This window comes from Rhamphochromis longiceps, linkage group LG7 (assembly GCF_057381845.1).
Source record: "Rhamphochromis longiceps isolate RC_006_pf linkage group LG7, R_longiceps_female_GT1.1, whole genome shotgun sequence".
NCBI lineage: Eukaryota > Metazoa > Chordata > Actinopteri > Cichliformes > Cichlidae > Rhamphochromis > Rhamphochromis longiceps.
Window position 1 is genome coordinate 36,884,570 of NC_140563.1, and position 22,737 is coordinate 36,907,306.

At 39.9% G+C, this 22,737-nt stretch overlaps 1 protein-coding gene across 1 annotated transcript in view; it reads left to right on the top strand.

Annotated features, from left to right (window-relative positions):
- lrrtm4l1 (leucine rich repeat transmembrane neuronal 4 like 1) overlaps positions 1 to 22,737 on the top strand; it is a 64,452-nt gene that overhangs the window by 8,219 nt on the left and 33,496 nt on the right. The window contains exon 2 of the mRNA XM_085411214.1: positions 8,800 to 10,430. Coding sequence (XP_085267340.1) covers positions 8,800 to 10,430 — 1,631 coding nt within the window. The remainder of the gene's footprint in view (positions 1 to 8,799; positions 10,431 to 22,737) is intronic.

Below are 22,737 nucleotides of genomic sequence, written 5' to 3' on the forward strand. Positions count from 1 at the left end.
TCCCCTCTCCTCCCCTGCTTCTATCTGTCAGACAGACATCCAGAGATGTTAACTTTCTGTCGCACCACCACTTTCCCTGCCATACTTTACTGGCAACTTTATCCAAATGTCTTTATTTTCCGTGGGGTTTCAGTTACATTTACATTCTGCTTTCCCCTGCAGCAGTCCCTTAGACCCACAGGCTCGTTCTTCACTGTAGCTAGCTAAAGAAAAGTCCTTTTCCTGACATTCTTTGACTAAGCCATGAATTTACTGTCTTTAACTGCAGGTTAATATTAGCTCTTTCATTTAGGTCTACAAACTGATTCCTGCATCAGTGATCTCTGGTTTTACTGTCTGCCCGTCACAACCAAGAATTCTCAGTGGAAGCAGCATATCCATCGTTAGTCTTTACTTTCAGCACCTCTGCACAGGATTTATAAATAGGTATTGATGTTTGTTACAGTTAGTTGTGGATAAATAATAAATGCATAAACAAGGAATTATGTTACTCATCCTATTGATCTGGAATATTATATGCTTAAGGGGCATTCACACAGGAGGCGTGTTGGCCTTTGGTTGCCTGAAATGTCACTACAGGCTCCAGTTGCTTAGGTAACCCTGATATATGTTGATTAACTTTAATTGCTCACCCCAAAATTGAGAAAAGTTTCACTTGGGACCTGCCTTCTTGATGCTGACAGCAGTTATTTTGACTGCCGTGTGTTCTGTGTTCTTTGGTTGCCAACAAGTGACTTCAGTTTCTTTAGATTTAGAAAATCCTGATTACAAAATTAGGTCTTAAAGAGTTAATCTATAGGCGTGCCTATTGGCAAATTACAGATTTTGTATTGTCATATTTAAAGAGGCATAAACACACACAAAACCATGCAGCAACAGGTTTCTTTTTTAAATTTCATGACAAGAACTGCTAAGCTTTCCTGAATGCACGTACCTTTTATAAATTAACAATGCGTAGAGTAGTATAAGCAACAGATTATCAACCAAAATTATTCAGTCATGCTCCCAAAACGGTTGAATTCTCTGCAATTTCCTTGACAAATAGCCAACCAACCCACCAACTGAACATCATATCAGCCACTTTTTCCCTGTTTGAAGCAACTGATGCAAGAGTTCTTTAAGTGCACTGAAGAGCACTTTGATCTGTTCCCTGTCCAATTCTACATTTGTGAAGGGCGGTGCAAATGTACCTTACTTTTGTTTTGGGTTAACGTGCATAACTTTAAAATCCTGAATGCATACTGCTTTTGTTAAGTTACCAAGATGTTTAATTTATCTTTCCTTTTTTATACGCACTTGTTCACATGGCCACTAGAAGTAAGTTCACTTTTAAGATGTGACTATATTTCATAATAACAGATTTCATTGTTATTATATATGAAATTCCAGTTCAGCAGAAAAGTAGAAATGGAGAAGATCTCAAGGCAAAGAAGCCTTTCAGATGACACTTTGCATCTGCTGGGCAGAATGTCAAAGCATACCCTCAAACAACTGTACAGAGTGGATGCACAAATGGGGTCTACGTGGAACACTCATCAGTCTTCACCCTTATTTATCAAGTTAATGACATAAAAGTTAATTAACATTTGGCTAATTCTTTGCTGCAGTGGTTGCACTTCTTTTCTGTTTGCACACAACTCTATGCCTCTTTTCCTAGTGAAGGTTCCAGCAAGAGCAGCTCTGTCTGTCTTCATTTCCCCATTTAACTGCTATGCTTGAGTAGGTCGTGGACTCAATAGACCTCAGTTACTACGTCTCCCACAAATCCAGACAGAATAACTGAGCTCACAGAATTGACTGCTCATTTCATTTAAAATTTTAATGGATGCTGCCCCATTTAAGCTGTATTTTTCTATTACTGCTATTAAGCTCCACTTTTACATATATTTTGCTCACCATATGCAGTGTATTGTGTATGTAGGACTGGCTGCTTGTCTGTATGCACGTATGTGCAGCTCCAGTAGTAGTAAAATAAGCTTTTATCATAAATCAGCTGTTTTATACTGCTTCATGCTTTCGCTGCGAGTTGAAATTACAGCTGACTCCAATTTTCAAATTAATGGCCGTAAAAAATGGGTTTTAAGTGTGTAAAAGGTACTTCATTTCAATATTGTAATGCCACTGTGTCCAATTAATCACAATTGCATGATAGGCCCCGTGACTGGTAATATGTCACGTTCTTCTGTCCTCTGGAAGTATTTTTAATTCTATGTGCCTTAAATCTGAGTGAACACACTCAATAGTGTAATATATCACACATGCTGTAGTACCATACAGTTTTGCTTGCCTAAGCTCAATCACACATCATACACTTTAAAATTCTTAGATGCTGTGTCAGAACAGAAGTGTCAGGTTAAAAAAGGATGCACAGGAAGTAGGACTGGGAGAAATCGTGTTACCTGAAGCTTTAGGTTATGCAAAAATACAGATTAGAATGTATTATACTCTTTTATTTCTAGACTAAAGCCTCATATTGGGATCAGTATTTCTCACAGTCACATCCTATCTTAATTTAGTTTAGTATGTTGGCATATTTATAGAGAAGAAAGAAAGAGAAAGTGACAATTAAGCCTATAGTGTAGACGGTCTTCTATTTTCCAATTTAAAACAGGCACAGCTGCAGCGAATGTTTAAATATAAAACGCTAACTATACTTTTCTGCCAGTCAATAACCTTTAAAAGCCACCTCATACACCCCTCCTTTTAATGTGTATTATCTTTTATATGGTAGAACATTTAATAAGAAATATTTAGTTTTTTTTTCTTCTTTTTTTTCTCCACACTTTCATTTCTTTGAAGTGCCCCAGCATGTGGCCTGTTGCAGCATGTAGTACTATTGGCCAACCCACTTGGGCACTCTGGGTAATAGCCTTTGCATCAGTGCCTGAGCACTGTGCATTCAAATGAAATATCAACTTGTCTCACCGCCAAGGAAGATGACAGCTGACTCTGCTGGGCCTGCCAGAGACCACTCTGTCCTGGGGGGAGGGGCAGTGTCACTTTTATGGGATTTCGGGAAGGTTGCCACTGGAACCTGGCCTTGGGTGAGGTAATTGGAGAAAATATATATTTTAGGATATTGTGTAATAACTTTAGCTTTTTTTGCATTTGAACCCATTTCAGCTGACATTTAGTGTGCACATTAAAGTGTAACTTCAGCAAATTACCTCTGTTCAGGACGTTGTTGAGCTCCAGGGATACCGGAGCACAGAACTTGTTTCTTAATTAATATTTATGGTCTTCAATTGCATTTTCATCAGCTGCAAATTGTGTTGAAACATTGGTCGCTGCACAAAATAAAAGAAAGTCTGCTCTACTTGTCTCCTACATACTTGACTAAGAGTATAATTCCATCTTATAAGAAATCTGTTTTTAAAACCTTTTATTGCTATTGCAAGAAATCTTTAAATGAAATGCTAAACTAATAAAGGTGGTGTTAAATTTGGTATGGGTTTAGTCTTTTAGAAATTTTTGACACTGTCCCATCTGGGTTTTTTTTGTTTTTTTTGGCCATCTGAGGCAACAAAAATTATATTTGCATCTAGTTTGGTTGCTGAAACGTTTTCTGTTATGTACATGTTGAGAGTCATTGTGTACATTGAGTGCATAGGAAATATAATCTAGATTATCCTTACTGAATCAGTAAACTAGGTTACTTAATGCATTCACTAAAATATATAATATATTTTGCGGTAGAAGACTACTACTATTTTACTACTACTCCAGCTCGACCAATCATCGGCTTTATATGGATTTAAATTTAGATGTACCCACAGGTCATTGGAAATAAAACCGTTCATCTGTTTCTTTCTCTGACCTTTGAATTTACTCTTTATGTGTTGACAAAATGTACAATGAGATTTACCGTGGTTCTCATTTTCAAGGTCACTTTTGATTTTTCTTTAAGACTTGTGGTAGTCATTAATGTAGGATTCTTTTTAAAACAAATAGTAAGAGAAAATTAACTTCAAATAAAAGCTAAAGGGTGAAATACACTTTACAAGGCTGTTACATAGGTTATAAGAAGACATTTGCACAAAGTTTAATACAAATCGTTTCTGGCTTATAGGGATTTGTACAGAATCTGATCTGATATTGTCTGTAGTGATGTCACTTGTTGCCTGGAGACTTCCGTTCAAACAAACTCCTACTGCTCTTTGTACTTAATGTAAAATAGGTGGCAGTGACAAACTGGAGCTTAATGCAATGTTGGTGCTGCTGCACTATGCTGGTTTTGTTGAAATCTCCAAGATGTTAAATCTACAAGATATGAAATCTTTAAAACCCTCCGGCTCTGATTGGTCACGCTCTACTGAGAAGAAGGAGCCTTGCTGCTGGAAAGTTGTAGCTTACCACAAATCCCATATCAAATCTGATCTGCAGGGGAATGGATTTAATATCAACCTGTGGCAGCTCTATTTTATTTAAGCTGTATTTAGATAAAGGTTGTAACTTAATGATTTTCTATATATGATTTTTAATATTTTGGTTGTGTGGGGTTTTTTTTGTTTTGTTTTTTTTGTTTTTTTAACTTTAATAATGACACAAACACAGCTATATTGAAAGACACATTTTATATTATTAAATAATTTATTTGTAATAGTTATCATAGATATATTTACTTATGCCCTGGTGTACATCTAATACGTGAAATCAATGGAAGCCTATGACTGCCTGCATGTAGCACCCCATTTAATTTCTGATTAATGAAACTGTACTGAGAGTAAACATTTCTCTTCATTGTATTCTATAAAGCCTCTCATGGGAACCTAGCGCACATATGTCCAAGGGGCTTTTATTACTATTCTCTCTATGCAGAAATCCATGCTGAACCATTGTGTGCTAATTAAAGACACTGTCATGCGTAGGCGTCTATGAGCCCAGTGGCACATTATTGTGGCTGCATAGCTTTGAGTTTTCTGCCATCTAATAACCTCCTTGTTTTTTCATATTTTGCTATTCTTTTTTTAGGAGTACATGCACATGAAATCCCAGATGTAGTTTTAGTGATATGACATTGTGAGGTTGCCCTGGGGTTTTACAACACAGCCAATGTTCCAATGGGATTATCATTTAGGGAAAACTGATGGCTGCGTGTAGTGCAGCAAATGCTTGGAGAGTTCACAAAGTAGTTACAGGAGGTGATGGAAGTGCCACTGCATCTTTTGCTTCAAGGATTAGAGTGATTTATTTATAAAACCATTATTTTTTTGTTGAGTTTATCTTGACTTATTTTCATGCACTCATTTGCTTCCGTTTATTTCCCCCAATAACCTGCTGTACAATTCACAAAATAGCTTTATTCTTGAAATTTATTTACTTATGTTTTGCTATTTTATGATATAATTAAATGTAGAGTGCTGAACTGAATTTGTATGCCTGTCTGGATCATAGCAGGATATGTAAGAAATCTGAAAAGTATTATTTTGAATGATTTTCCTTTTAACAGGCACATAACTCATTAAACACAGGGGAAGGCTGGATGAGATGCTGAAACCAGATAAGTTACTTCAAAGAAAATCTGTACCTCTTATCTCTCAAGATGCAGATTAATGATTTCTTGACATTTTGTGTTATTCTGATAACACACACTTTCTCAAAGTTGGTGTGTGCACTCCCAGTGGCCACAAGGTAATTGTTGTTGGAACACATTAAGACGGTGAAATCGTGTCCTCTAAAGCATAGACTGATGCATAGACTAATTCATGTTCACAGGAGCTGTCGACCAGGTTACCCAATGTAGTTTCCATCCATCTTTCTTTATTGAATGTAATGGAATAATGTAAAATAATAATAATAATGTATTCTGATTCTTCTATTATAATTTCTCCAAGGAAGGCATGGCAAAAACTGCTAAAACACTGCAAATTTAAAACCGCACTGATTCAGGAAGCGTACAGGAGTAAATCAAATCACTGGTTAAATGTAATTTCCGTAAAGGTCAAAAGTTACCTGCCAGTGTTGAAGTATAGCATAGCTGCATTTTGCAGTTTGTGGTGGCAGCTCATGTATGACATTGGATGTTTGTTGCCCATTTTAGCATGAAATTGTCACTGTGCTGTATGACAACCCCTAAGTTGTGGATTAATGATGCATACTAATATTTTCTGCATACCATTTTCTGCACAGGGGAAGAATTGCCTTTTATTTTCTTACTTTGCAGCTTACAGCAGCAGGTTAGTATAGAGAAAGTGCAAGAGTTGAACTGTACAAAAATTGGATTTTCTGAAGCTAGTAATAAACAATTATTTATTCAACCTCTTTTTAGTTTCATTAATGTAACACAAAATCATTCAGGACAGTTTATACAGTACGAAAGAGAGCTTGTAGTGTTGTAGAGGAAAACCCTGTGATCTTTCCATGAGTAAGCAATTGATAATTGTGAGGAGTAAAAAGACCCACTTAACAAGAAGAAACATTGGGCAGCACCAAACTCAGGGAGGACAGCTTTTGACTCAACTGGGTGGGGTGAGAGGAGAGCAAAGAGGGGGAAAAAAAAGGTTGATCATTAAGAGATAGCAGACACTGAGCAGGCTGTTGGGGCCAGTAACTACAGACAAGACATGTACAGCTCTGGAACCAGAGATACGGGCAGAAAGGTACAAGAAGAAAGAGGACAGAGAGGAAAGGGCACAAACTGCAGGAGAGAGAATATCACAAAGTTAATTAAATGTAAAAGTGAAGTCTAAAGTGTGGAGAGTAGAGGATAATTACTTAGAACATTATGGGAGGTCCCCATAGCAGCCTGAGCTTATAACGATATTATGATATTACTAAAGGATGACACAGGGATTACAAAAGTCCACCTTAGACATGCCAAACAATACTTTTTCACCATTACTGTGATACAGAATGTGCTCAATTTTGACAGCACTGGATAGTTGAAAGCTGGAAGTTCTAGAGACTTCGGTTATGTGTGGATACGGATATGCAGTCAGGCCCCTTAGTATTTGGACAGTAAGGCGTTTTTGTTTGGGTTTTTTTTTTCTACTTTTGTAAATCACACAGGGTTTTAAAATCAGTCAAGATTTTATTGAACTGCAGACCTTCAGGTTTAATTCAAAGAATTTACCAAAAGGAATGCGTTGTTGTTGTTGTTGTTGTTGTTGTTGTTGTGATATCTGTTTATCTTTAATGATGTTGGTCCATCTGTCAGTCCTCAACGTTCTGGAAAGAAATAATCTCAAAGGATTGTTCGTTGAACATAAGTTATCTTATAACTCAGACTCAGAATGTGTTAGGACAGTGATACATCTTTAAACATACAGCCGAATCTGAAATCAAGGTCTGCCTGTCAGCATTGATATGAAGGTGTGTTTACATAATTTGAGTGGTGTGAACTTGTTTTGGTTGTCTTGCTGAATGTCCAAAAAATGTGCCAAGATCTAAGATCAGCTTTAATACTTGGACAATCGCTGCATTTGCATGGCAGATGAGGCTGCCACTGAAGCAACAGGCAGAAGTTGTGCTAAGGCCATGTTGATAGGCTGCACAAGGTCTTAAGGTCCTATATTGGTCAGAGGGCCCGGTGGCGCCAGTGTCTGGCAGCCTCGCCTCTGTCAGTGCGCCCCAGGGTGGCTGTGGCTACAATGTAGCTTGCCATCACCAGTGTGTGAATGTGTGTGTGAATGGGTGGATGACTGGATATGTAAAGCGCTTTGGGGTCCTTAGGGACTAGTAAAAGCGCTATATAAATACAGGCCATTTACCATTTACCATTTATATAAAAGACCTGAGATACTATAGTCTAATGCAGGGGTGGGCAACTCCAGGCCTTGAGCGCCAGTGTCCTGCAGGTTTTAGATATCACCCTGGGTCAACACACCTGAATTAAATGATTAGTTCATTACCAGGGCTTTGGAGAACTTCAAGACATTTTCAGGAGGTAGCCATTTGAATCAGCTGTGTTGGATCAAGGACACATCTAAAACCTGCAGGACACTGGCCCTCGAGGCCTGGCGTTGCCCACTCCTGGTCTAATGGTATTGTAAATGATTCACAGAGCCATTTGACAGAACAAATGTCATGTAGGGTGTATGAAATCATGGAAGCTTTTTTTTATTCAAAACAACTTGATGAGGGCTAATACTTATTCTGAGAAAATATCTCTTTTACATCATCCTGTAAACCTAAAATGCTGCACATTTAAGCAGTAGGTCTTCTGGTTACTTAATCAGATGTGTATATTTTTTATCATGCTGTTATTGACCTTGAGAAGTCTGTTCAGAATATTCATTTATGAGGAGAACTATATGTCAGTTAGTGTATTTCTTTTAAGAAACCATTGTCATGACCGGTTGGTTACGTAGAACCACTGTCCCAACTGTGTGTTAGGTCATGACATGACTGGCGGGTTTTTGTAAATATGATTCTTTTCATGACATAATGTAAAGAAAAAGAATGTAAAGAGAAGTCATAAAGATACTTAAATAAGGGCCAATCTCAACAGAAACAGAAAAGTACCACTGCTGAATGATAAACTATTTAGATCACTAAAGAAATAATTTAAACAAACAAACAAAAAACCCACAATTTAAAAAAAACATTATATTTACCAGTGTCGAATTTTGAGATCTTTGTAGAAGAGATTTTATATTTAAGTCGTTTTCAATGCATGTATAAAGCTGTTGTTGCACCAGCCCAAGCAACACATTGCTGACTTTGCATGGTAAATCAGTAATAATACTTCTTAGTCCTTTTTGTTTGACAGCATGAATATTTTGAAATTGTAAATATAACTTGTAAAGATTTGAATGGTGATCGTTTTTCTCTGTATCTCTTTCTCCTAATGTTTTGTAGGTCCATTGCTGTGTGATGGACGACTGACACACCTCCTCTTCCCTTTGCTTCTTCTCTTGCGGGCTCCCCTGTTATTCAGTTTTGGTGAGCGAACATGCCCTAATAGCTGCCGATGTGAGGGAAAAACTGTCCATTGTGATTCATCTGGATTTTTAGATGTTCCAGAAAACATCTCAGTAGGCTGCCAGGGCCTTTCCCTGCGATACAATGAACTGCATACGCTGCTACCATATCAGTTTGCTCACCTCAGCCAGCTTCTCTGGATCTACTTAGACCACAATCAGATTTCAGTTGTTGACAGTCGAGCGTTCCAGGGGGTCCGCAGACTCAAAGAGCTCATTCTGAGCTCCAACAGGATTACAGCCCTACACAATTCAACATTTCATGGAATTCCAAATCTTCGAAGTCTGGACTTGTCCTACAACAAATTAGAAAATCTACAGCCCGGTCAATTCCATGGCTTACGAAAACTACAAAACCTTCACCTACGCTCCAATGGTCTCTCCAACATCCCAATTCGAGCATTTCTGGAGTGTCGAAGTTTGGAGTTTCTGGATTTGGGTTACAATCGAATCAAAGCTCTTACCCGCACAACTTTTCTGGGTCTACAGAAGCTGATGGAGTTACATCTGGAACATAACCAATTCTCTCGGATCAACTTTTTTTTGTTTCCACGTTTAGCCAACCTAAGATCACTTTATCTGCAGTGGAATCGAATTAGGGTGGTCAACCAGGGTCTGCCATGGACATGGTATACACTGCAGAAGCTTGATCTGTCTGGAAATGAAATTCAGACTCTGGACCCAGCTGTGTTTCACTGCTTGCCCAACCTGCAAGTCTTAAACCTGGAATCCAACAAGCTGTCCAATGTGTCTCAGGAGGCAGTGTCAGCGTGGATCTCACTGACCTCAATAAGTCTTGCTGGCAATATCTGGGATTGTGGAACTGGGATATGCCCACTTGTTGCTTGGTTGAGAAATTTTCGGGGTAGTAAAGACACAACAATGATATGCAGCAGCCCAAAGTATCTCCAGGGAGAAAAAGTCATGGATGCTACAAGGAGCCATGGTATTTGTGAGGAAACCGATTACATTCTGACTGAAACACCTTCACCAACATCAGAGCTCATTTCGGAAGCCACTGCCGAACCAACCTTTGGCCCCACAAGTGGCATTCCACCTATGCCACCGACCAGTACCTTTGGTCCTCTCCCACCATTTAGACCTCGACCCATTCCTCATCCTACCTTTCCCGGGCATATGAGCAAAGATCCCAGAGACTCAGTGGTTCGCCCTCGACCCACTCACATACCACCCCCAGAGATGGAGCACATGACTCTGCACAAAGTGGTTGTGGGCAGCGTAGCACTCTTCTTCACCATGTCATTAATCTTGACAGTTTTTTATGTTTTGTGGCGGCGCTACCCAGGTGCAACCAGGTTGCTGCAGCAGAGATCCATGGTGGGACGGAAGCGTCGCAAAAAGAGTCCAGAGCCAGAACAGAACCTCAGCTCCCAGCTCCAAGAGTATTACATGAGCTACAATCCTGCTGCAACACCGGAAGCATTGGAGGTGCTAGGCAATGGCACTGGTTCCTGCACTTGCACAATTTCTGGCTCCAGGGAGTGTGAGGTATGATCGATCGCATCAGCCTAAAAATAAAAACTCAAAATCAAAATACAAGACCCAACAGAGAGGTAAATCCTTTATCAAGTATGTACTGTAAAAACACTAATCACAGTAAAGCACCCTTAACTCTTCATTTAAAGCACGCTTGACTCCAAATGTTAGATGTCTCCAATTATTCCAGTTTTTTATTTTGAAACCGACTCTAAAGGGGAAAATACAAAACAGCTAATCTGATCTGATCTAGGAAAAGAAATCTACATCATGGTCTCAGAGGACTGCATTAACACAATAATTAATGCATGCATAATTTTTTGTTCTCTGAATTATATTGGTTATGGCTTTAATTACCATTCTTTTGCTTGGAATTTATCTTTGTATCACTGGTTATCTGGATGATCTTTTCAAAGCTACCCTTTTGAAAATGTTCTTCATGGTATGTAGACTTGAAAGCACAGGGAATAATTGGAAACTGTCTAACTAATTTGTAGACACTACTCCACATTAGCATTGCATGGCTTAGATGTTTTAAAGCTTTTTTGGCTTGCGTGTTTGGAGGAGTGAGAATGATGTGTTTCTGTGTGCGTGTTTGTGGACTAATGCATAAATGTGTGCCTACATAATTAATTTTTCTATTGAAAAATGCCAAATATACTATATTTAGCATCTATTAAGGTAAAATGGCAAGGGTCTACGAAGTGCAATGCTGTTAAGTAAGAATTTGGTAGTTTTGCTGTCACAAAGTGAGAGCAGCTGATCAATACTAGATAGGCAATATATTTGAACTTTATGTTCTATCGTCAGCTGAACATCCATTATAGATGTCTAAAGTTGATGATCTGCACTGAGTGTGTCTGGCGCACTGCATGCCTCCTCACTTGAGGAAATTTATGTTAATCTGCATAAGGGGAGGCACTATGGTAATCCCAAAGCTTATGATATGGCTTAAATGAGGATCCCTCTGCTCTGGTAAGGAGTGAATGTATAAACCATTGTAATTACAACCACAAACATGAAGACATGTCTAATTTTGGGACGGAAATTTTACCTTTCAAAGTAATGACTGCACACCTGTGTGTTTTTCACCAATGGGCCCAAGATAGTTTAAGTAAATTAAAATACTTAAAATATTTTTGTCTAAATATTTTATTTTAAATGTGATTGATTTCAATTAAATTGAAAAAAGGGGGAATTGGAGGATACAATACATCAAATAATAGTTTTTTTTCTCTAGCTATCCTAACTCATATTCAAACTTTGTGGGTTCTAATGTGAAAGAGGCTCACTGAGCAAAATGTTTAATTTTGAAATTTAAATTGTTTGGTACTATTCATTTTTACTTGAGCTATAAACTTAATTTTCTCACATTGTGAAGTTATAATATAATAAGTAAATGTCAGTAAGAAAATATATATATTTTTTCCTTCCCTGTAGGTGAAGTCAGCATTACAGATGTGGGGAGGTCGAATGAATTACAGCAAGTCAACCAAATCACCTAATCAAATCAGCCTGTTCCATATACTCTAAGTCGTAACTCACTTGATATTGACAATGGAGCAGGTCCAGCTTTTAACATTTTACATCAACAGTAAAATTGTTTTCAATCTCCTACTTGCAGTTATAGCAGTATTTTTATTCCAGTTTTCCTCATGGCATATGTTTACAAGGACATATTGACAGTTACAATGGTAGCTGGTTTGCTTTCATGATTCACTTTCATGATATTGGGCTATTGTAGAGTTCAGTCATAATGCACTGCATTATGATCGAATGGATAATGTCAGCAGTAACGATAAAGAGAAATGTACGAGGATTAAATTGATTTCAAGTGCTCCCAAGGTTTAAAAAAAAATGGTGTGTGTGTTAAAATGACATGTACTTATATACAGAATAAACAAATGGCGATCAGTTTCATGCATAGATTTTTGTGAGCAAAGCAGCTAATCAAGCAGTCTGACTTCAAGGATGAATGAAGGAGCACTTCAAAGATGCAGTCCAGTGGTTAAGGGGTGAAACTAATGTCAAATCTAAAGCCAATTAGGATGCTATTCATCCAGAGGGTTATGGCTTCTTTCAAAAATTCTCCACTTCCCCTTTGGTGCTTATTCAGTTTCAATTACAAGATGTCTTGGTGGCATAGAGGAGGTGTTTTGATATCTCTTTCCCAAAGCTTGTAATATTTGCTGAAGAAATCTCAATTTTGTGCAATGAGCCATAGCTTGAATGGATGTTTGCCCCTAAACTTTACTAGTACCCCAAAACTACGCCAATTGAAAACTCTTAAAAGAAACATACCTTTGCTTTTGTAAATAGAGAATCAGATGCCTGATTACGCCTGGGTTTGACCAATGCTAATCTACCCTCCAGAGATCAGAAACACAGCTGTATAGCTTTTCTCTGCTCTGAATAAATGAATCTGGGGCTCATCAGTTGCAAATGAAAACCAGCCAATAAAAGGTATCTTGCTCACTTGCATACTATGAAGGTTTTTTAAGCATTGCTTACCCTGCTACAAGGCCAAGCATCCAACACGCATTTACGCTGAACAAAGGACATTATGTTAAATTTACATATCTTTAGGCCGATTTTATTCAGTGGAGTATTTGCGGTTTTTTTCTGAACAAGGATGTTATTAACTTTTCACTGTAGAGAATAATGTGGGAAAACAAACTCAGTTAATAAAGTTAATTCTCACTTTCAAAATCCTACTTGGAATTTGGTAAAAAGCATTTAGATTAATAGTTTGTTGGGCTTTTTTTCATTGTTTTGTTTTTATAGATGTATTCAAATTCCAAAGAAGTCCATAACATCAGAGTTAGGTTCTTTGTAAAGAATTGAAAAAATGAATGTCTTTTAAAGATAAAAAAGTATTGTATACTTCATTTGAAAAGATTAAGAGATCTATATTTGTACAGTGTCTTGTGACTGCTGTGTTAGTCACCAGCACACAGCTTGACTCCAGTTTGATACAAACAAAAGCAATGCTCTGATTCTCTTTTAACTGCAAATATTTCTGTAGCAATCAGTGTCAGTGTAAGTATTGTTTCTCTCCACATAACCATAATCCAAATCTCATCATCTCAAAAACGATCTTTCCTTTTCAACATCACTGACGGTGTCTACAGTAGTTTGCTTGGGGGCGTTCTACACTGTTGCCTATTTCAGCCGTTTAATAATTGAGAAGCTGGTGTCAGCCTGGTTTAGTTTGATGAAAGTGCCATCTTGCTGGCTGTGCCTTTCATTACGGCTGTGTGCAACGCCAGCAGTCCCTTTTGGGTGGCAATGGGGACGAACAAAAGCTAGCACAACACATTTACTCTGGTGTGGCTAGAATTCGGTGAGGTATTCTGACTGACACGGCCCAGCAGGAGACAAGTCGATGTCTTTTTTACTTACATCCTAAAGATTTTGAGGCAAGAAACTCAACACTTAAAAGCCTGTGCAGCTCCAGAGGTTTGGGGGTTTTTTTGGGGGGGGGGGGGTTTCACAGGTTGAGGTTAGCTGCAGTTATGCATGGCGTTTGCTGAGATCACCAAAATGGATCAGTAATACACCATGTACAGAATTCAAATATGGGCAGGTCTCTCATGTAGGAGTTGTGGAAAATTTACAGCTATTGGAGAAAAAAAAAACAGCTTTAGACGTGGTGCCTAAATGATTGCAAGCATTACCACAAATAGAAATGAAACACGGCTTATTTCAGGAAGCTCATATGTGTGGGTATACTCTGCTATTCGAGATCCACATCTATCATCCTATTCATCTTATTAAAACTTCCCTTGAAGCTTTAATAAGCCCTGGTAGGCCTATTGACTCATTGTTTCTATACCAAAATAGTGATGTTCATGAATCTTCAAAATAGTGAATGCTGAAGTTTAATTTACATAATAGCATTACATTAACAGGCGGCATGAAGTTTAAAGCATAAATGGGTGACTCTTTTAAATATTAGAATGATAATCTTTGCCTTCTGATTCATTTTGTTGCTGATCACATTCGGTTGGCAACACAGTGCTGTATTTCATTGTAGATGGGTTCAGCTACTTTGAAATATTGGAAAAATTGGAATAGTCTTTGTTATAACACTGAATATGTTTCAATCACATTTTTATATTTCTAAAATTATTTTCTAAATCTTTGGAATGCCTTTTAAATAATAAAAAATGATACCCCAGTTAATACACAATTTATTATAATTAAACTGAAAAAAAAAATCAATGTAATTTAAGAAACATATTTCTTTCTGTCAGCAGTAAAACAACTATTAACAAATTCTTTTATAAAGTGATATTGTAAAAGGTCAATTATACATATTTTGACATAGCTACAATTATAAGAAAAAGATAGTAGTAAAACATACGAGCATGGTTGCAGTGTGAGCATTACGTCATGCTGCTCAGCTCTGTGGCTATAATATAGCAGTGCACAGTTTGAACTCATTGTATTCAGTTTTGGTGTTGATAAAGTTGACAATTCTGCCCAGACAATGAAATTCACAGACTCTGTGTGTGAGCTATAATAACAGGCGAATTGGTTCATCTTGTTTATTTATTTATTTTTTAAAGATGTTTTTGCTGCATTTCTTTTTAAGACTTCAAAGCATAAATTAACTTCATCTTGGGCTTGTTTGTGATCCTCGTACATGTTGACAGATTATTGAGTAGTACAAATTGTTACACATACCTATAGGGCAGTTAAAATAAATAATACTGGGATGCATATTTTGATCTTAAGAGCTCATTACATGTATTTTTGGTAAGCAGTTGTAATGATTTTAATGTTGTACAGTATTGTGTTGTATGTGTGTGGAAAGGCAATCATATATGTTTAAAATACTGTTATAATAGCACGCTTTGACATAAACAGTCACTAAAACAGTTTAAGAAATCAACATGAGGTGAGTGATGTTTGATTGTCCCATAGGAGAAACTGAAAAAGTAGATTTGGCAGTTCATTCTCTCATTGGTCTTTCCTCAAGCGATCCCTGCTTCTGGGAGATACTGTGCTGGTATCCTACCCCCACCCTTTACGTTAACATGGCTTTGAAGAGAGGCGGGTGTTACACAGTCAGCCCCAGCGTACACTTTGCATGTCCCCTGGCTAATTTCCCCTCTAGTCCCGTTCCACTTGACAGGCGTTCTTCCAAAAACCATTTAGAAGAACACTTTCATTTTCCGCTCTCTCTCCCCTTTACCTCATCAGCTCTAAGGAACCATTAAGAGCTTAAGTGCAAGCAGGCATACACTACTGAGAAAGATCTCAATGAATATACAGTAAGTCTCACACCCCTGATTCCAGTTTAGTCATTTGCTCCCTCACTTCCCCTCCTGCCCCAAATTCTCCCTTGCAGGCACTAAAACAGCTTTTAATATGTGCATCATGCAATCCTCTCCGGTCTTACATTATTAAATTCATCATTTCTGTGATCGAGCAAGATAGAGTTTAAAGTAACTGAATTATTAAGAGTTTTTTTGGTCTATAGTAAGCTTTCTGTCTTGTTTTCTCTTGTTTTTTAAACTTTCTGTGTCTTATGCTCCAGAGAGCAAGATCCTGCTGCTCCTGTCAGCCAATAACTGAACCTCTTTTAATGGAAACGGAGGGCTAATGAGGGAGCGATATATATTTCTGGCTGCACGGCCCAAGTATTTTTCCAGTTGACATAACAGAGAAAAACTGCAAAACATCTTACTTTATCATCATTTAAAATGGCGGACAGTTGGAACAGCTGCTTGTATGACAATGCCAAGATGTCCCTTGGTGAGAAGTATTTCCACTTCTTCGGTGCAACAAACCTCTTAGCCCTCTCAGAGGGACAATTTCATGCCCTCTTCCCTCGATTGCTGGGTCATCCTCAAAAGAACTCCCAGGAAGGTTGTGCTGGATGATGATGCATGTACTAAAATGTAGATGTGATTCTGCACCCTAGGCACTCCCTCCTATCTCACATGAAGAGATGCAGTCATACATACACAACACAAACCCCGGTGAGTGGTGTATTCTTAGCAGCTTCTGGAGCCTGATTTGGCCCTGGAGCTAAGACAAATAAGGATCTTCTGTTTTACTGGATATCACACCAAAAACAGAGAGGAGATTCTATAGTATTTTTTTTTTTTTTGAACAGTTTTTAGACTGAAAAGGGGAAAACAGCTCAGTGGCACCTTATATAAAAGATCCACCTCCGCGTTTGCCCTAAATTGAATTTTCTAATCTGCTACCTGCCCCCCTCCTCTCCCTTCTTCTTGCCGTTGGCTTTGGCAGCCACTGTATACTTCATCCTCAGATAACAGTAGCATCAACCCACCCACCTCACTTGTTCTGTCAAAAACACACAAACATCTTGTTTTGCTTCAGTCTTAATAACTGCAAAGCTGGCACATGTACACACACGTACTAAAATGTGCAGATACAAAAATGAGAATAAGGATAACTCACTATGTCATCACATTCACTGCAGAGACAGGTCGAAAAAGATATTAACATATATACAGTGGGGCAAAAAAGTATTTAGTCAGCCACCGATTGTGCAAGTTCCCCCACCTAAAATGATGACAGAGGTCAGTAATTTGCACCAGAGGTACACTTCAACTGTGAGAGACAGAATGTGAAAAAAGAATCCATGAATCCACATGGTAGGATTTGTAAAGAATTTATTCGTAAATCAGGGTGGAAAATAAGTATTTGGTCAATAAAAAAAATACAACTCAATACTTTGTAACATAACCTTTGTTGGCAATAACAGAGGTCAAACGTTTACTATAGGTCTTTATCAGGTTTGCACACACAGTAGCTGGTATTTTGGCCCATTCCTCCATGCAGATCTTCTCTAGAGCAGTGATGTTTTGGGGCTGTCGCCGAGCAACACGGACTTCCAACTCCCGCCACAGATTTTCTATGGGGTTGAGGTCTGGAGACTGGCTAGGCCACTCCAGGACTTTCAAATGCTTCTTACGGAGCCACTCCTTTGTTGCCCGGGCGGTGTGTTTTGGATCATTGTCATGTTGGAAGACCCAGCCTCGTTTCATCTTCAAAGTTCTCACTGATGGAAGGAGGTTTTGGCTCAAAATCTCACGATACATGGCCCCATTCATTCTGTCCTTAACACGGATCAGTCGTCCTGTCCCCTTGGCAGAAAAACAGCCCCATAGCATGATGTTTCCACACCCATGCTTCACAGTAGGTATGGTGTTCTTGGGATGCAACTCAGTATTCTTCGTCCTCCAAACACGACGAGTTGAGTTTATACCAAAAAGTTCTACTTTGATTTCATCTGACCACATGACATTCTCCCAATCCTCTGCTGTATCATCCATGTGCTCTCTGGCAAACTTCAGACGGGCCTGGACTAGAGATGGACCGATCCGATATCACGTATCGGTATCGGTCCGATACTGACCTAAATTACTGGATCGGATATCGGAGAAAAATAAAAAATGTAATCCGATCCATTAAATATCACGAAAGCACCTCACAAAACTTGCAACACGCCGTAACTCACCTCAGAAAGTTAGCACGTTGGAGCAGTATGCATCACGTGATAGAGCGGCTGTGGCATGCGGGACCTGTCGGTGGTCTGGATAGCATTTGGAGCTTCGCTAGCAACCCGGCATTTCATCTCCGACAAAGTTATCCCGAGAGAAGTAAAGCAAGTGTGTAAGTCCATCTCTGAATGTTTGTAAAGCATTCCTGCGTTAAGCTTAACAAACGATATATGGAGCGACTGCTTCTTCTTGCTGCTACTTCAATCATGAAACTGCTTAACGATCAGCTGATCGGCTTTTCTGTCGCGAGTCCGTCTCTCTGGTTTGTTTTTGGCCCACTTTGCACCAGAAAGAGGAAACCAGCGGCTGAACAACAGCAGCACGTTTAAGCTTGATCAGCTATTGTTAGAATGTATTTAATATTACTTTCTACTCGAGGATCTTTTTCTACGTAGCTGACGCTGGTAACTGTGCAGGGGCGGATCTAGCAAAGTTTAGCCAGGGGGGCCGATAGGGCATTAACAGGGAAAAGGGGGCACAAAGACATAGTTTTCTTTCTTATTCTCATTTAAAATGTCTAGCTTTTAATAAATAATTATCTTACACCCAAAGTTTTAATTTGATGTAAAATGAATAGAAGTCCATTACTGTATATAGTGACTATTAAGTCTAATATATATACCCTAGTAAGCTATAGCACTTTTTCCTTTGGGAAGGTACCATCTGTTCAGTCTGCAATTTTGTTGAAGAAAGATGTTGAATCTATTTAATATTTCTTGAAAAATAATTGATTTCTGTGCATTTTTTTTTTTTTTCACACTGCATCAAATTAAGGTTGATTACGTCGATTAAGCATCATGAGGTGGAGCGTGAGGGGTGGTTCCCTATTTTTTATTTATTTATTTTTGTTGCTGGGAGTTGGAACCCTATTAGTTAGGTTGCTTAATATTTACGCTAAGTACTCTTTAAAATACCAGAATAGGGAGGATGGTGTAGGCTTAAGTTTATTAGATTGATCAGTATTGCTGAACTATGAAACATTTTTTTTTGCATACAGGTATAACAGAATAGCTTTAGTGTAGTTGTTGTTTTAAACTTGAGTATGAACTTATACAAAATGCAGCAAGATATTTAAAAAAACAGTTTTGTTGATTAAAAAAACACTATATCGGATTCATATCGGTATCGGCAGATATCCAAATTTATGATATCGGTATCAGTATCGGACATAAAAAAGTGGTATCGTGCCATCTCTAGCCTGGACATGCACTGGCTTCAGCAGCGGAACACGTCTGGCACTGCGGGATTTGATTCCCTGCCGTTGTAGTGTGTTACTGATGGTGACCTTTGTTACTTTGGTCCCAGCTCTCTGCAGGTCATTCACCAGGTCCCCCCGTGTGGTTCTGGGATCTTTGCTCACCGTTCTCATGATCATTTTGACCCCACGGGATGAGATCTTGCGTGGAGCCCCAGATCGTGGGAGATTATCAGTGGTCTTGTATGTCTTCCATTTTCTGATGATTGCTCCCACAGTTGATTTTTTTCACACCAAGCTGCTTGCCTATTGTAGATTCACTCTTCCCAGTCTGGTGCAGGTCTACAATACTTTTCCTGGTGTCCTTCGAAAGCTCTTTGGTCTTGGCCATGGCGGAGTTTGGAGTCTGACTGTTTGAGGCTGTGGACAGGTGTCTTTTATACAGATGATGAGTTCAAACAGGTGCCATTCATACAGGTAACGAGTGGGGGACAGAAAAGCTTCTTACAGAAGACGTTACAGGTCTGTGAGAGCCAGAGATTTTCCATGTTTGAGGTGACCAAATACTTATTTTCCACCCTGATTTACGAATAAATTCTTTACAAATCCTACCATGTGAATTCATGGATTTTTTTTTTTTCACATTCTGTCTCTCACAGTTGAAGTGTACCTCTGGTGCAAATTACTGACCTCTGTCATCATTTTAGGTGGGGGAACTTGCACAATCGGTGGCTGACTAAATACTTTTTTGCCCCACTGTAACTAGACACACTGACACAGGTAAATTGTGTAGTAATTATGCATTTAATGTTAGTAAAGCAACTGACAAATGTAGCAAGGATAAAGAAAATAAAGGTAGGGAAAAAAAAAAGGTAAGGAACTTGCAACAAATGTTTCTGGCCATTCTTGAACTGTAATAGCAGGCAGTCTGACCTCTGCGACATGTATGTTAAGTTAGTAAGCAACAGCAAAAAAATAGGTGAATAAACATATATTGAACCTCTGTCTTAATGTGACACTCATATGCCATATGCGTTTCATACCATTTACTGCCTTAAACTGAATCAATCAATAGATCAAAAATGAATGGGCAGTTCTTGTCACCTTCATAGTCAGCAGGATTTATTTCAACAACACCCATCTAGTCAAGAGCGTGTCTGTTTCATGCCAGAAGCCACAAAACCTCATTAAGTGTCATCACACAAAAAAGGGGATTTCTTTTTCTTTTTTTTTTTAAATGAAACTAACTTAAAAAATTTAATATTACTTAAAATTAAGCCACACAGTATGAAATTAACTTCAAAAATGAATCTACTTTGTATTGACTTTCCATTTGCCTGCAGTGCTAGTCTTGCAGAATACAGCAATTCATCTCCAGCACACTTCTTCATCCTGCTCTTATTTAATACAAGTAAATGGGTGTGGAAGACAGTGCCCTAAAGCTAGTGAAGCAATAAGATCTTTGTGTGATTGGCTAAGTAGTTAATAAACAACTCACGTAAGACGTTGTCCTTGCTTTTTATTGCTGATACTCTTAGTAGTTTTTAACCAGAAACTTTTATCCGCTATTCTCCATTCTTTGAAGAAACAATGGTGTGTTGAGAAAAGATTTTCAAATTAAGTAGGAATGCTGGGATGTGGGATAAAGTGTGTTGCCTTCAGTTGAGATTTTTCTCAATTGTATTTGAGACGGTTTTCTTTACAGCATTGTGCAGCTGAACAAAACTCCAGCAATAACCTAGCATGCAAATGCCAAGATGGAGAAATGCATATGGTTTGTTGGGATGAGACTGCTGATTCTTCATATTAGGTTTAGCAGAATACATTTACTCAGGTAGAGAATTATGAAGTGCAGTAAATACATGTGTCTTTCTACCAAACAGTGTGGCGAGGAGTGGTAGTAGCACAAAATCCACATGTACATTTATGTTGGGTGGCGGCCAGGAGCGGAGGCCCTGGCGGACTGACCCCCGGCTGCCAAGACTGGCAATAGGGACATGGAATGTCACCTCTCTGGTGGGGAAGGAGCCTGAGTTAGTGCGTGAGGTTGAGAGGTACCGGCTAGATATAGTCGGGCTCACCTCTACACATGGCTTGGGCTCTGGAACCAGTCTCCTGGAGAGGGGCTGGACTCTGTCTCAGTCTGGAGTTGCCCCTGGTGAGAGGCGGCGGGCTGGGGTGGGTATCCTAATATCCCCTCGGCTTGCTGCCGGTACGTTGGGGTTTTTCCCGGTGGACGAGAGGGTTTGTTCCCTGCGCCTTAGGGTCGGGGAACGGGTCCTGACTGTCATCTGCGCTTATGCGCCGAGTGGCAGTTCAGAGTACCCAGCCTTCTTAGAGTCCCTGGGGGGGTGCTGGAGGGTGCTCCACCTGGAGACTCTGTTGTCCTGCTGGGAGACTTCAATGCTCACGTGGGTAACGACAGCGAGACCTGGAGGGGCGTGATTGGGAGGAACGGCCTCCCTGATCTGAACCCGAGCGGTGCTCTGTTATTGGACTTCTGTGCTAACCACAGTTTGGCCATAACGAACACCCTGTTTGAACATAAGAGTGTCCATAAGTGCACGTGGCACCAGGACGCTCTAGGCCGTAGGTCGATGATCGATTTTGTAATCGTATCAGCAGATCTGCGACCATATGTTCTGGACACTCGGGTAAAAGAGAGGGGCTGAGCTGTCAACTGATCACCACCTGGTGGTGAGTTGGATCAGGTGGCGGGGGAGGACGCTGGACAGACCTGGTGCACCTAAACGCGTAGTGAGGGTGTGCTGGGAACGTCTAGCAGAGGCCCCAGTCCGCGAGATCTTCAACGCACACCTCCGGCAGAGCTTCAACAGCATTCCGAGGGAGACCGGGGACATTGAGTCCGAATGGACCATGTTCAGCGTCTCCATTGCCGAAGCTGCTGCATTGAGCTGCGGCCGCAAGGTGGTGGGTGCCTGCCGTGGTGGTAATCCCCGAACCAAATGGTGGACACCAGAGGTGAAGGGAGCCACCAGGCTGAAGAAGGAGTCCTATCGGGCTTGGTTAGCCTGTGGGACTCCGGAGGCAGCCGACAGGTATCGACAGGCCAAGCGGAATGCGGCTCGGGCAGTGGCTGAAGCAAAAACTCGGGTGTGGGAGGAGTTCGGAGAGGCCATGGAAAAAGACTTTCGGACTGCCTCGAAGAGATTCTGGCAAACCGTCAGACGTCTCAGGAGGGGAAAGCGGTGCTCTACCTGCACTGTGTATAGTGCTGGCGGAGCGCTGCTGACGTCGACTGAGAAAATTGTCAGGCGGTGGAAGGAATACTTCGAGGACCTCCTTAATCCCACTGACACGTCTTCCGAGGAGGAAGCAGAGTCTGGGGATGAGGGGAATGACCCGCCAATTTCCGGGGGCGAGGTCACTGAGGCAGTTAAACAACTCCTTGGTGGCAGAGCCCCTGGTGTTGATGAGGTCCGCCCCGAGTTCCTGAAGGCTCTGGACGTTGTAGGGCTGTCCTGGTTGACACGCCTCTGCAATGTTGCGTGGAGATCAGGGGCAGTACCTGTGGACTGGCAGACCGGGGTGGTGGTCCCCATCTTTAAGAAAGGGGACC